The sequence below is a fragment of the Euwallacea fornicatus genome, unplaced genomic scaffold, assembly GCF_040115645.1.
Source record: "Euwallacea fornicatus isolate EFF26 unplaced genomic scaffold, ASM4011564v1 scaffold_53, whole genome shotgun sequence".
Taxonomy (NCBI): domain Eukaryota; kingdom Metazoa; phylum Arthropoda; class Insecta; order Coleoptera; family Curculionidae; genus Euwallacea; species Euwallacea fornicatus.
Genome location: NW_027096021.1, coordinates 698,806 through 714,851, shown reverse-complemented (window position 1 = coordinate 714,851; position 16,046 = coordinate 698,806). Strand labels below are relative to the sequence as shown.

Below are 16,046 nucleotides of genomic sequence, written 5' to 3'. Positions count from 1 at the left end.
GACAAACTATGTGGCTGTGATTATGTGTATGTGAGGGGGTGCAGATTAACGAAGTTTCTAGAAAGGATGCTAAAGTCCTCCTCCCCATATGAACACCCTCAACCACAACTCATAGACTTAGAAACATACAATTGGGGATGGGATCCTCTTCAATGCCAACAATATCCCATGTGTTTAGATCACATTGCCACTACAAATTTAATGTGTGCCGTAACCATTTGCAACAATATACACGATTGGATAGTCAGAAATTTGCCACTACCACCTTATACTATCAATAACTAATATACATATCAAACAAATTATAGATTCGAATTATTTCAATTCAGTTAATACTACGTGCTGTACGTTGCAACATGAAGAATATATTGACCAAGTTTTTTGGTAGAAAATTGGATTTAGAAGATTGCACGATAGAGGAACTTGAATCGCTTCCACTCATTTTTTACCAGGAGATAGTTGAACCAATAGCATTGCTGAATATATGGGGAAAACTACCATATAACTATAGGAAGGATTTTATCGCAAGAACAAGACTACCATGTTTCGTTCACTACAACCATCCTGAATCTCAAACACATATTGATGGCCCGCCACCTCCCCAATCCAAATGTGCTATGTGTAAGAGAAATTTAAAGCGCTAAAATAAAAAAAATGATGTAACAAAATTGTTGAAATAAATCATTTTTATTAATTTATTTTTCGTACAACTTCAGTAAGTGGTAATTGCTCTATTATACAATCGTGAATAATTGCGCAGTATCCTTTTGTGTTGGCAGGTATACCTTCTCTAGTTTCAATTTCCACCTTAACATCAATGGCCGATGATTTTATGCTTTCATCACGTCTCGAACAATCAATAACAAATAAAGCGTGTGTTTTGAAATCGGGAAAGTCTAGAAGCGTCTCTTTTCTTTCAGCAGAGTTAAAAAAACTTGAGGCAAATTCTGTGTAATTATAATAAACATCTGCGTAGTCATTATTAGTAAAATTTAAATTCATACGCTCATATGGGTAGTACTCCCCATTCAAAAACAGTCTGATGTCACTTATATTTAAGTTATCAAACAAGGTTATGTCTTTCATAGCTAGATTATTTCTGTTTGTATGAAATGCTACTATAATGTATCGAGGGCATTCTACAGTAGTTGTAGTTTTTACACACCAAATTTCCTTCGTTGAGTTCGCATTAAGACTTGGTAATTCGTGAAGTTCCCATTTTCGGAATGGGATTAAAATAGGTCTGTCTTCCTTTAGGGATTTAAGTAGCTCCACTTTGATAATATCGTTAGGAATGATATGTTTAACTTTTAACTCAATATTTTCTATTGTCAATTTAAATGTTGTGTCCTTTTTATCATTTCCAGTGATTAAAACACAGTTATTATCATTTCTTGATCGAACTAATCTCAAATTATGTCTCCCACTTATGGCTACTTGATAATCTTGACAAATGCCTAAAAAGTGGCTTAAGGGAATCCTCATATAAAAACTTCCATTTGTGTTAGTAGTAACATGATCTGGATAACTCCAACTAGCCGCCCTTAAACGATTTGAGTCATTTTTGTTGTAGCATAAATAACCTCGAATCAAACTAATAATACCAGGGTTTTTAACATGTTCTACTTCAATGCCATTTAGTTCGTAAGTAATAGAGTCGAAGAAGAATCCTGCTGCATTATTCACAAATTTAACATCACCTGACCCTTCCTTTTCAAGTTTTCCTTTAATTGATAAAGCAGCGTTGCACAATAGAACCCATGCATCGTTGCGGTTTACAGATATTTCAATAATATCATTGTTTTCGAATGACTTGATAAACGGTAAATAGGTCCGGAATTCGAGGTGGTTAATAGAATCATCATTTATAGGGTTTTTGTAAATATCTAAAATTTGGGCTGATAACATATCCGAGTGACTTTAAAAATAAACTGTTTATTCTGGTTAGTCTACCACGTAAGTTCTTGTTGCGTGAGCGTGGGCTCTGCAGATATGATACTGACCGCTTAAAATGAATTATATCTTTTTTATACGACCCCACAACTAAGACCATTTCTTTAATTCAAGTCGAATAATTATTTCCTCACCACAAAAGTTAACGCTATTAGAGTCTTGATCTAGAATCTGAAGTGTGATGTTATTTATATCTGACCTAATCACTGGTAAATAAATCAAGTTTCGAGGAATCTCATCGATAGCAAAGCCTGGGTCGCTGTTTATTGGGAATTCATAGATGGTGTGTGAAGGTTGACTGTTGTAATACGCTCCCTGAGTTATATTACTATCAATATGAATGGTTCGAACTTTAACTATATTAACTGGCAAATCTGATGTGTGTATATGTCCGGCTTTTAGAAGTTTCCTAGAGAATCCTAGAGTTTTTCCTAGCGATTTTTCTGGTCTAAAATCGATGTCAAAATTTTTATGAAAAATTTCACACTTTAATGTATTATTATTCGGTTTTAAGAAGAAGAACGCCTCTCCATCACCTTCTCTAATTATCTGGTTCCTGTTTAACTGCGGTGTAAACTGGTCTTGTAGGTTACTATTTATATCAGTAATTTCATAGACACCCGGTGGTATACTAATCGTTTTAGACACTCCGTTAACTAAATAATAAAACTTATTATTATCTTCATCAATATTAGGCACTGTATTATAAGAGTGAAATCCTATCAATGCTAACCCGTATTGACAATTAGGATCTAACTGTAAAGGTGTAGGAAAATCTATAGATAATATTGATGATCGACTCTTCACAGTGAAAATTAGAGACATAATTGTGTGTCTAAAGCATTTATTGCTCCTTATATAGAAAATATATACAAAGATGACCACAATTATAAGAATTAAATTTTTGATAACGCCTTTTATTATACATTATTTTGACGTCACGTCCAAAATAATTAACTAGTTCCTTAGGTGGTTTTAAGTGGCCAAAGCTATCAAAATACGTCACTATATCACCCCGTTTTAGATATGCTACCCAGTGAGTTCCTTTATGGCTTGAAGAGTCTAAGTTAACTATACCACATTCATTAATATTAACCTTATATGGTAGACTATCTCGCATAAAAACACCTCTAAAGAATGGTATCTGAAGCAATTTGATGTATTTTAAAATTTCAAAATTAGTTAACGCATGTCTGGGTAGCACTATTGGAAGTTTTTTGAGAACTGTTTTTTTAAATACAATCCAAATCCACGAGGAGTTTTTCGCAAGTAAAGTCCTGAGCCTTTTTTCCCAATTTCTTCTTCTGTAGCAGCCTTCTTGCTATCACCCATCATTTTATTTTTTGCATTTTTGAGTTCAATAACATTTCTCGCTACTGTAGAAGCTCCTCCAGCAAGTGCTCCTAAAGCTCCTAATGCTGAAAGGATTGGTAGGAAAGGTAAGATCCCTCCGCTTTTCTTAGTTTCAGGGCTAAAGGGGATAATGCGAGGTATCCGAAAGTTTTGTTTTCCGCCAGCTTTTTTTACAGCTGCACGAGCTGCACGAAGGGCGAGGATTGATGTTTTCCGTAGATTTTTATCATAGTTTTCACCACTCGAATTCTTTAGTAATCGTTTCAGAATCTTGGATGTTGGTCTTAATATGTGGGTACGGAAGGATTTCGACTTCATCGTATTATTTTTAATTCCCATACCCCTTTTTCTTTTGACCTGGAAGGATTTCATTTTATTCGTTTTAGTTCCCATACCCATTTTTCGTTTAGCTTTCATAGTATTTGTAACAAGCCAAGCTGCAGTTTTTTCACCAAAACTCGAATCTTTAGCCTTAACACGATCCCAAGCTTTATTTTCTAGTATTTCATCAGCTTTATGCCGGTTAACTAAAGAATTGCTTTTACTATATGCAATATCGTGTTCTTTACACGCACTATCCAGTGGGTTGATACCCTTATCACCTCGAGATATCCGTTTTTTTAAGTGTGTTCCTGGACCGCAGAACTGCATGGAAGGGAAATGCAATTCAAAGGGCAATTTATTAATCAATGAGTTAACAAATCCAGTTCCGGTCCGCTCTTCGAAAGTCAACATACCCACTACTACTACTATTTAGCAGGATTGTTTATTTATACTCTTTTCCTTGCTTTCGCTCATCAGTTGCATCATCTACAAAGATGAAGGTAGTACCACAAGATATGAGCTTATCAATTGAAAATTTAGATTTTAAAGACTTTGAAAATACTAATCATAGTAAATTATTGTCAAATTATTTTCGCGGTATAATTTGTGGTCGAAGTGGTTGTGGTAAAACAAACCTGTTCTTATCTCTGTTGTTTAATTTAAATGGTCTGCGATTTGAAAATGTTTATGTGTACTCAAAATCTCTGTTCCAACCTAAGTATATTTTATTACAGGAGGTTCTGAAAAAAGTGGATGGTATAGGATATTTTCCATTCACCGATAACGATGAGTTAATTGATTTTGAAAATGCCAAAAAGAATTCTGTATTTATATTTGATGATATTGCATGTGAAAAGCAGGATAAAATACGCACGTTCTTCTCAATGGGTCGACATAAGAACATTGATGTGGTTTATATTTGCCAAACCTACTCTAAGATACCTAAACAGTTGATTCGAGATAACTGTAACGTAGTAATTTTATTTAAACAAGATGATGTTAATCTCAAACATGCCTTTGATGAACACGTGTCACCAGACATGAGTTATGATATATTTAAAAAAATGTGCTCCGAGTGCTGGAATGATAATAAATATGGAGTTTTAATAATTATGAAGGATTTTGATTTAAATGATGGTCGCTATCGCAAAGGGTTTGATCAATATATAAAACTGTTCTGAAGGTAAAATCGTATATTCATTCATTATGAAACTGCTAAGTAAAGCAGCCGCTGCCCGTAAGAAGAAAATAGTTGAATTAATAAAAAACGTTCGAAAAAAATATCAAGCCTTACAATTAGGTAGATCTGAGGATGATAAAACTTTGAATAAATTATTTAAGCCTGTAATAGATCCTATCGGTATACTCATTAAGCAACAAGAAAATAATCTGCACAATAACTGGCACCCATCATTACAATTCCTAAAAGAGAAAGGGTCTATAAAGCCGCAGCACAGACGCGATGAAACATTATCATCAGATAATCAAAAAGTCAGTTCATTGCGAGAACAACTACCTAAAGCAGAAGGTTCTATATTAAACGCCACACCAAAGGAGCAAGAAAGCGATTATGAGACTAGTGACTATGAGTATGAGTCTCCAGATATTTCAACTACTTCCAACGAATATGGGAGCATAACTCAAAAGTATATTACAGATTATTCAAAAGGTTTGCCGCAAATAGATATAACTTACGGACCAAAATATAACTCTGATACGAATAAATGGACCTTAGGCCGTTCTAAGCTCAGTTTTAATAATAATGACATAATATTAGATAATTCGCAATTTGAAGGAACTGAAGGTCTCTATAATTTGGTATTTTACAAAGAACCTTCTATGTATAGTACTCAAGATTTGGAAAACTATGGAAACATTCTTAATCAAAGTCACGTGTACAGAGTTGACTTCAATCCTTCTGGGAAAATAAAAGGAAATACTGGAAATAAATATGTCGGTATTGTACGTAAGTTACTCACGATGTCATCATCATCATCATCATCATCATCTTTATCAAATAGTGTGAAGAAGGGGAGAGGAGGTGAAGATATGATTACTTATAATTCGAAACCAATTGAGTATGTCTATTGGGATGATGTAAATGAATTAGTTGATCGACTGCGACTGCTATATGCGTCAAAACAGGCGGGAAACACTTCGCATGAAAATGAAATTTTATCAATTATTGAGGAACTTAAGGAATCTAAGGTTATTTAACAACTTCAGTTTACTATTTGGTTTAAGTTTTAAAATGAGTCTCGATAAGTTTGGACGCCATTCCGCTAAGAAGCATAAAACCACCACCGTAATAAAATCCACATTATCGCGCACCTCTAACGGTGATATTGATAATGGAAATTTGAGAATTTGTAATTTAAAACCACCTATAGATGAAAATGACGCAACTAATAAGGAATATGTAGATAGATTATTACAATCCACCTTAATGATGATGAGGGAAAATTTAGATAGCCATAACCATGAAGTTGCTAGTCTGAGTGATATAGTTAAGCGACATGAAACTACCATGGATAAAGTTAAATCTACTATGTCTTATAATTTAGAGAGCTCTAGAGTTATAATGAAGGCGATTGGAGATGAAGTTGCTAGTGTGCGTGATATACTTAAGCAGCATGAAACTACGATAGACCATCTTCAAAAACAGTACAAAATCTTGTGTTTTAAAGACGAGGTCTGCACCCCTAGCACTAATGTCTAAAGAAAAAATTCAGCTTATTACGGAGCTACATAAACCATCACGAAGAAAATTTCCCCGACGGCGTACAATTATAAAAGGATTAAACGACTCATGGCAAGCTGATCTTGCTCAAATGGATATGTATAGTAGAGAAAACAGGCAATATAAATTTTTCCTTATAGTTATCGATTGTTTTTCTAAATACATTTGGGCTAAACCATTAAAGTCTAAATCGGGTGCTGAAGTTGCTGACGCTTTTTCTAAGATATTAAAAGAATCAAAAATATCTCCAAAAAATCTTGCTACAGATCATGGAAAAGAATTTTACAATACTAATTTCCAACAATTAATGAAAAAGTGGACCATTAATCATTATAGCACGTTTAGCATCACCAAGGCTGCTATTGCAGAACGCTGTATTAGAACTATTAAAGAAAAATTGTATAAATTGTTCAGTTTGAATGGTAATCACAAATGGGTGGATATATTATCTGATGTTATAAAAAAGTACAACGAAACTAAACATTCCACAACAAACGTTAAACCTATAGCAATCAATAAGAATAATGAAAAGGAAATATTATCTAGAGCCTATAATCATATTAAAATTGTTGAAAAATCACGAAAATTTAAAGTTGGAGATTTAGTACGTATCAGCAAAAACAAGCATATTTTTGAAAAAGGTTATTTACCGAACTGGACCACTGAGTTATTTAGTATTGTGAAAGTTCAACTTACAAACCCAGTAACATACTTGCTAGAAGATCAAACTGGTAGACCTATAAAGGGCGCTTTCTATAAGTATGAACTGCAAAAAACTAAACAGCCCGATGTATTTTTAGTGGAGAAAATAATACGCAAGCGTGGCAATAAAGTCTATGTCAAATGGCTTGGGTTTGATAAATCTCATAACAGCTGGATTAGTGATGATAATAAATTGTAACTACGCTTGCGCTAGATCTGTTTATACCTTACTTTAAACATCAGTTTTAGAATGTTAAGTAGTAGTAGTATTTTCAATTCATCTGAAGCAATATGTGTTCTCAAATAATGAATTGTGAACTTGATGAGCTACTAACTAAATATGAACATGAAGTATTTAAAAATAGTTTGCCAAAAGGATGTAATAGCAATAACGCTATATCAAACCACTATGTGTTGAACTCAACATTTACATGTCTTTCAAGTGGAATTGATATTTCAGCAGGTTTAAACATGTTTCAAGACTTTACACCTGCAATACAAATACAAGTAGGAAGTGATGTCCTTTATTTCAGTGAAATCGAGTGGAAAAACATTGTGGCCAACCTTTATTGGTTTTTGGATAACTATTTCCGAAAAGATGATATATCTTCAGTTGCGCAAGTGTCTTCAGGTAGCAGTATAATCTCCACCTACCAGTCTGTAGATAAATCCAAGCTTTTAGTCATAACAAATAACGAGATTCCTTTATTTTTAACTGAAAGCAATGTATGCGATTTATGTGTTATAGATGACTACTTTATAAATAACAAACTTAACTCATTTAGAATGTTAGATTTTCAAAAGTTTTATCTTAATTTTATAAGAGTATTTAGGGACTTTATAAGTGAGCATCATATTGCAAAGGATGTTATTGAATCTCTTTTAAGAAAATTTTGCTGTGTAAATATGAATATAGAAACTTATTGTTTAAGGGAATGCTTGTATTATGATAAAAATAAAATTCTACATGACTTGGGAATAAATTGTTAAAATTATACTGGCTTTTAAATGACTAATACGCTGTAGATCAATGATATATAATTAAAGGCACGATTCAGCGTTTTTTTTCTCATACAGCGAGTGGTTAAGCTGCAGAATGGTCAGTCGTATAGTTTGTTTTTTGTTTATTAGTGGAGGTTTTGCTCACACGAAAATAAACGTAAACGTATTTGACTATCTGCTAAAATATGGTTATGTAAACAACACCTCAAATGAAAATTCGTTAATTAATATTAATCAATCAGAGGCGCTCATATCATTTCAGGAGTTTTACAACTTGCCAGTAGATGGAACTCCTAACAATGAAACATTAAAATTAATGGAGACACCACGATGTGGAGTAAAAGATGATAATATTGCTTTTTCAGCACTTGGAAAATGGTCTAAATCTACAATAAAGTGGTATGTAACTTATCCTCAGAGTCATTATATAAAAACTGTTGCAGAAAAAGCGTTCAAAGTGTGGAGTGATGTAGCTGACTTAAAATTTCCTTATGACTACAAAAATCCTGATTTAATTATTTCGTTTGGAAAACTTAACCACAGGAATAACCCCAGATGCTTGACTGGGGATTGCCCATATCAATTTGATGGGCGGGGTGGTGCTTTAGGTCATGCTTATACACCCTCAGCAAATCACAAACACAACAATACATGTCTTGAAATTCATTTAGATAGCTCAGAATCTTGGTATTTTGGTTTGGATGACAATGCGCCAGCTGATAGTTATAGTGCACTGTGGGTTTTAATACATGAAATAGGTCACGTGCTCGGTTTAGGACACTCAGCTGTTCCTAATGCTATCATGTTTCCATACTACAAGACACAAATGAATTTAGATAAAGACGACATTGTAATAATTCAACATTTGTACGGAAAGGCGATCGCACCAAAACATTTCGAAACAAGCACTTCTTCTTTGCCCCCATCAACAACAACAACAACAACAACAACAACAACAACAACAACAACAACAACAATTAAAAATGAATTGAAAAATAACCACGATGATGATGATGTTTGTAACTTTGAAGAACACCCTTTGACTTTCTTAATAATGCATAAAAATTTATATATTTTACACTTAGATCGAATATGGATTATGGATATGATAACGAAAAAGATGCAGGCAAATAGCATATCAATTTACTCTGTATTTCCATTTTTACCTAAATTTAACCGAATTACAGCTGTATATCAAAGAGTAAATGGAGATGTAATTTTAATTGTTGACAAGGTCATTTATGTTGTTAATCATAAAAATTACAATTTAATTAAGACGGTAAGTCTTTCTAGCCTTAAAATACCATTCAATGATCAAAAGCTGAGGGCTGCAGTCGCTACTTACACAGGGAAAATTATCTATTTTTTCGATGAAAACTATTATGCTATAATTAACGATAATGATTATAATTTTATTGTTGATTATTATGGTTATATATCGAAAGATTTTAATGGTATACCTTCATCGATAGAAAGCGTCTTTCGCTTTACTAATGGCTTGTTATATTTTTTCCAAAATAATAGGTATTTTGAGTATGATGAATTTACAAATTCTCTAAGAAAATCAGATAAATTCAATTTAAATATTTTCAATATACCATGTCCTTCAATATCATTGTATGAGCAGTTGAAATTATTACTTACTAAAATAATGAAAATAAATAAATAAATAAAACACACGTTATATGGTATATAATTAGCAGGTTTATTACAACCCTTACAAAGTATACTTAATTCATGAAACCTAGTTACATGATAACAATGCTTACAAAATACAAAATCTAGTGTTTCAGAGCATTGTAGAAAATTGCTAAAGTCCTCATCGTCTCTTCTCTGCTCTTCAAGCTGCTCTTCAAACGGTGGAGTTAGCATTGTTGATAGCTGCTCTTCAAACGGAAGAGTTGGCATTGTAATAAGTAACTCTACGATGTTGCTGCTGTCTTCACATGACTCCACACAAACTTGTGAATCGTTGGTTGTGTGCAACGTTGACATTGCATTAACGTCACTTTGGTTTTACTCATCCAATACGGCTTTGTTCGACACCTACCCACTTTCAAATAACGGCACTTAGAGCAAATTAATGACTCTGTGTAATACCAAACCATATTATCATCTATTTTCACATTTGATTAAATAAGAAACCTAAAAACAACCACATCCGCTTGTTATGAAAGATCTTCAATATTTTTGGAATAACAACTTTAAATTATATTATTATTATTAAGAGCAGACTACTGGACGGTTCTTAAAAGTATTAATTATGGATTTAACACTATTAAAATCTAGTGGGGCGTTTTCTCAAAAGCCCGTAACGAAAACCTACAATCTAGAAGTTGACAAAATTTATAAAATTGTCGACTTGAGAATAGTGAAGACCAAATTTGGAGAGTCAGTCGTAGCTGAACTAGAGGAAACGGTAGTATTTTTACCACAACGGATGGTTCAAGCTGTTAAAAAAAATATCTCCAAGTTCAAGCCAGACGTGTATGGTTTGATATACAAAAGTCTAAAGGAGGTGCCAGGTCTTGGTTCAACCCCTATTATTGAAATTGTAGAACTCTAAAATGTAAGTATTATCTTTTTTATTTTTTATTTATGACTATACTACTAATATTTCAATCAGATAAGTGATGAACCCCACGGAGAGTGACAGAACCCTTACAAGCGGTCTATCTAACGTTAGCGATAATATTGTGGATTTGTTCAACAAGGTGTATTTTCAGTTAGCAGCCCGCTCATCAGGCGTGGACGCGGATGAAAAACAAAAATGGTTTAGAAAAGTGCGAAAATCCATTCGCCAACAGGTACTTGCATTAAAACATAGTAAACAAAATGTAGGGTGTTATAGAAAAATGCTTACAAATTTAGGACACTTAAAACGCTTTCAATTTTTGTTTAAAAACTTGAATGTTTCCAGTCATGTAGGTGGGGGTGGGGTTAAACGTTCTGATAGGCTTAGATGGGAAAATGGTCCTCTCGTCTTTCAGGGTCGCATAAGATCAGGTTTAATAATTAATTTAACTCACAAGAAACTAGGAGATTTCTTTACTGATGCTGTGCACCTATTTAAAAGAAGAATTTCTAATATTTTGAAGCAGTATCATTTGATTAAAGTAAATGCAAATTTTTGTGGGGAATATATAATTAAACAAAAAGATTTGGAAAAAACTTCTTTTAAATATTTTAACACGCCAAACCACGTAATTGATAGTAGCGTGGATTTATTAGAATGGTTTCATGATAATATAACTAAGCAAATAATGAATAAGATGGAAGATTTTCAGGAAAGGGATAGTGGGTGGGCTCTCTGTAAAATTATTAGCCTAGAATTAAATATTAATAAATACGAGTGTGGTAGCGGTTCATCTTACATTAAACTACCCGCGGAAATAACTGCCAAAAAAGCATGCATCAACGTAAAAAATAATGATGAAGCTTGTTTTTTTTGGAGTATTGTATCAGCTCTTTATCCGGCGAGTGTTAACTCCGATAGAATTTCATCATATCCTCATTATGAGTCAATATTACATACGAATGGTTTGGATAAGGAAGCTATGCCTCTGTCAAAAATCTCTAAATTTGAAAAACTTAATAACATTTCAATTAATGTTTATATGCTTGAACTAGAGAAATCAGGTTTTGTTACAACTCCAGTTAGATTGACAAGTAAAAAATTAGAGAATCATGTCAATTTACTGTTAATTCAAAATAAGTATTCGCGCAAAAAATCTGATTTTGAAGTAGACGGTGACGATTTGGAGGTGGGAACTGATATTAAATATCATTTTTGTTGGATTAAAGATCTGTCGAGACTTCTCGTTAAGCAGCTAACAAACCACAAAGGTAAAATTTATATTTGTGACAGATGTTTAAATTATTTTCCAAACAATGATAAGTTAATTCATCATGGTACTTTATGTGAAAAGAAAAATACTTGTAAAATATCTTTTCCTACTTACGATTATGTTCAGTTTCAAAATTATATTTTTAAACAAACTACTCCTTTCGTTGTTTATGCAGATTTCGAGTCGATACTAGAATCTGCTAATGTAAAAGGATGTTATCAGGAACATAAAGCTTTTAGTGTAGGATATTTCTTTAAATGTTCTTACGATGATTCTTTATCATTTTATAGAATGTATCAAGGAATTGATTGTTTAGATTGGTTTTCTAAAGAATTAAAAGAACTTGCTAAAATAGTTTATAGTAAAATGAAATATATTGTTCCAATTATTGCAACAGATAAATTTAACTCAGCTATGTCATGTCATATTTGTGAAAATGTTTTCAAAGAAGGTGACATTATAGTAAGAGACCATGATCATTTCACAGGAGTTATGAGAGGTTTGAGTCATGAAAACTGTAATTTGAGATATAAGAAGCAATTTGTTATACCTGTTTTCTTTCACTGCCTCACCGGCTATGATTCTCATTTTTTAATTAAAAAATTTGGTGTTACTGAAAAAATTTCATTGCTACCTCTTAACAAGGAAAAATATATTTCATTCACTATCTACAATTCTGAAACAAAACTGAAATTTCGATTTGTTGACTCATTGAGATTCTTAAATGCACCTCTTAGTGAACTAGTGGCGACATTAATAGCTGCAGACTTAAAAATCCTTAGAAATGAATTTAGTACGATTAGTGACAAAACGTTCAGTTTACTAACTAGGAAAGGAGTTTTCTGCTATGACTATCTAGATAACATAAATAAACTGAAAGAAGTAGAGCTTCCCTCTAAAGAAAATTTTTTTAGTCAGCTTAATCAAGAAATGATTAGTGATGATGACTATAACCATGCACAAACTGTGTGGAAAGCTTTTAAAATTAAAAATTTAGGAGAGTACTCTGATTTGTACCTCAAAACAGATGTACTTTTACTAGCTGACATTTTCGAAAATTTCAGAACTAAATGCCGCGAAATTTATGGTCTCGACCCCAGCTGGTATTTTACATTACCAGGATATACCTGGGATTGCATGCTTAAATTCACATCATGCAAACTTAGACTTCTTAAAGATATCGACCAAATCATGTTTATTGAAAATGGTCTAAGAGGAGGAATTTCTATGTGCTCAAATCGTTATTCTGAAGCTAACAATAAATTTATGAAAAACTATGACATCTCAAAACCATCTAAATATTTATTATACTTAGACGTTAATAATCTATATGGTTGGGCAATGTGTCAATACCTCCCATATGATAATTTTGAATGGATTGAAGATTTTACGAATTTTAATATTTGGGAAATCAGTGATACCTCAGAACTTGGATACATTTTAGAAGTTGATTTAGAGTATCCAAGTGATATTCATGATTTACATAAAGATTTACCTTTTTGTCCTGAGCACAAAGCACCTCCAGATTCAAAATTACCGAAACTTTTAACTACTCTTTCTTCTAAAATCAAATATGTAATTCATTACAGAAATTTGAAACAAGCCTTAGAGAATGGTTTAAAATTAGTAAAAATTTATCGAATTTTGAAATTTAATCAAGCCCCTTGGTTAAAACCATACATCGATTTAAACACAAAATTAAGATCGCAGGCTAATTCTAACTTTGCTAAAAATTTATTCAAACTTATGAATAACGCTGTATTTGGGAAAACTATGGAGAACATTCGAAAACATAGGATTGTGAAATTAGTTAATAATTGGGATCTACGTTATGGTGCAAAAAATCTTATATCTAACCCAAATTTCCACAGTGTTGTAAAATTCAGCGAACAACTGGTAGCTATTGAACTGAATAAAAGTAATTTGATTTTTAATAAACCTTTATATATTGGAATGTGCATACTAGACATTTCAAAACTTCTTATGTATGAGTTTCATTATAGTTATATGATATATAAAGTACCAACAATCCAAAACCTGAAATTAATGTACATTGACACTGATAGTTTTATTTATGAAATTACATGTGAGGATGCTTATTCTCAAATTATCAAAATGGATCTAATGAAATTTGATACTAGTGACTACCCTAAGGATAATATACATGGAATTCCACAAACAAATAAAAAAGTTTTAGGTTTAATGAAAGATGAAGTTGCTGGACAAATAATTACGCATTTTGTAGGTTTAAGGTCTAAAATGTATTCATTCAAACTAGAGAATGATAAATGCGTCAAGAAGTTAAAAGGAATTAAATTTCAAGTTGTAAAAAATAATATAACGTTTGAAGATTACGTAAATTGCTTAAAATATGGTGAAGAAAAATTTATAACTCAAAACAACATTCGTTCTATAAAACATAATTTGTTTACTTGTAAGGAAACGAAACTAGCTCTTAACAAATATGATGATAAGCGGTTCTTACTAAGTTCTAGTCATGACACTCTTCCATGGGGCCATTACAAAATACATAGTAAAAATAAAACAAATAAATAAAAAATGTGAATGTGTTTTAATTTATTTACCCTTCAACTTGTAGTAGTAGTATATAAAAAAGCGTGATAAAAGATTTCAAAGCTAAACAAGATACAACTGCTGCAATATACTTTATAAGAAAATTTTGTGTCTCATCTCCGTTACAATATACATCTTCTGTACTTGTACTATTTGAGTTGTCATTACACGCTGAAGTAGATGATGATGATGATGATGATGATGATGATGATGATGACTTCTCTACACTTTTCCAGGTACTATCACCATATGTTCGATTTTTATAGATTATTCTAATTTTATAATCAGTAGCATTTTTAGGTAAATCTACTGATAATGCTGGGAAGTTTGTATCGGCCAAATTCATTTTCATCCATTCCGTAGGCCAAACGTCGTTGGTTTTGTTAAAACAAATATGCACACTTTCCGCCTGATATGGGTGATTTATGTAAAAAACATTGTTGATTACAGCGGTCAACAAAATATAATTTGCTTGTAATAAACCCATTTTTCAATAGCTACTCCACCTGCTTCACATTGAAAAAAAAAACGTAATACCCATTCTCATCTATGATTTGCTTATATAATAATCATAGTGACCGCAAACACAACATGTCAGAACTCGATTTTTTTTTACCCCACACAAACAACTCGATAATTCCCACAGCTTACTGCCCCACAGCTTACTACCCAAGCAGCCGGCGCAGCAACAGTAGATAAGGGTCTTTTAGTAACACACACACACATATACCACATTAAACCGAATAAACAAACAGCCCGTTCTAGCCGACTCGGAATTCAAACCAATCTCTCAACCCAACGCTACCGGGTTCCAATCCTCCTCCTTCGGCACAACTTTTTTCATTTAAACCTGAAGCAATAACGTTACCGTTAACGGGCATTAATTACCCACTTACGCTAACGTTATTGAACTACAACCCGCTTTGCCCCTGACGCAATAACCAGAACCCGCCCCTGGCGCAACAACGTTACCGTTAACGGGTATTAATTACCCCACTCACGCTAACGCTATTGAACCCGCCCCTGGCGCAATAACGTTACCGTTAACGGGTATTAATTACCCACTCACGCTAACGCTATTGAGCCAGAACCCGCATTGCTCTACTACTGACATCTTCAAAATCTCGTTGAGGTGATTACTTTGACACTTTGTTTAAGAAATTTGGTCCACACTTGCCGAGGTTATCGAGCTTCAAAGTTTGAAAAGTCACAAAAGTTGTGTATTTGAGCACATAAAGTACTATTTTTCTTGGAAATTCAACTAGATGCAATCATGATGTGTTGTGACATATTCAAAATCTCGTCGAGCTGATTAATTTGACACTTTGTTTAACAAATTTGGTCTTCATTTGCCGAAGCTATCGAGCTTCAAAGTTTGAAAAGTCACACAAGTTGTGTGTTTGAGCACATAAAGTACTATTTTTTTTGGAAGTTCAACAAGATGCAATTCTGATGTGTTGTGACATCTTCAAAATCTCGTCGAGCTGATTAATTTGACACTTTGTTTAAGGAATTTGGTACTCATTTGCCGAAGTTATCGAGCTTCAAAG

General features: G+C 32.9%; 3 protein-coding genes across 3 annotated transcripts; 2 read left to right on the top strand and 1 right to left on the bottom strand.

Moving 5' to 3' along the window:
* Window positions 1-690: 690 nt before the first annotated feature.
* On the bottom strand, window positions 691-1,908 carry LOC136349752 (uncharacterized). The gene has a single exon (XM_066301478.1). The coding sequence runs from the start codon at window positions 1,906-1,908 to the stop codon at window positions 691-693; it is 1,218 nt and encodes a 405-aa protein (XP_066157575.1).
* Window positions 1,909-5,881: 3,973 nt separating this feature from the next.
* On the top strand, window positions 5,882-7,271 carry LOC136349751 (uncharacterized). Its single transcript, XM_066301477.1, has 2 exons — window positions 5,882-6,241; window positions 6,318-7,271. The coding sequence occupies exons 1-2, from the start codon at window positions 5,882-5,884 to the stop codon at window positions 7,269-7,271; spliced, it is 1,314 nt and encodes a 437-aa protein (XP_066157574.1).
* Window positions 7,272-8,168: 897 nt separating this feature from the next.
* LOC136349750 (collagenase 3-like) lies at window positions 8,169-9,743 on the top strand. The gene has a single exon (XM_066301476.1). The coding sequence runs from the start codon at window positions 8,169-8,171 to the stop codon at window positions 9,741-9,743; it is 1,575 nt and encodes a 524-aa protein (XP_066157573.1).
* The last annotated feature ends 6,303 nt before the right edge of the window (window positions 9,744-16,046 follow it).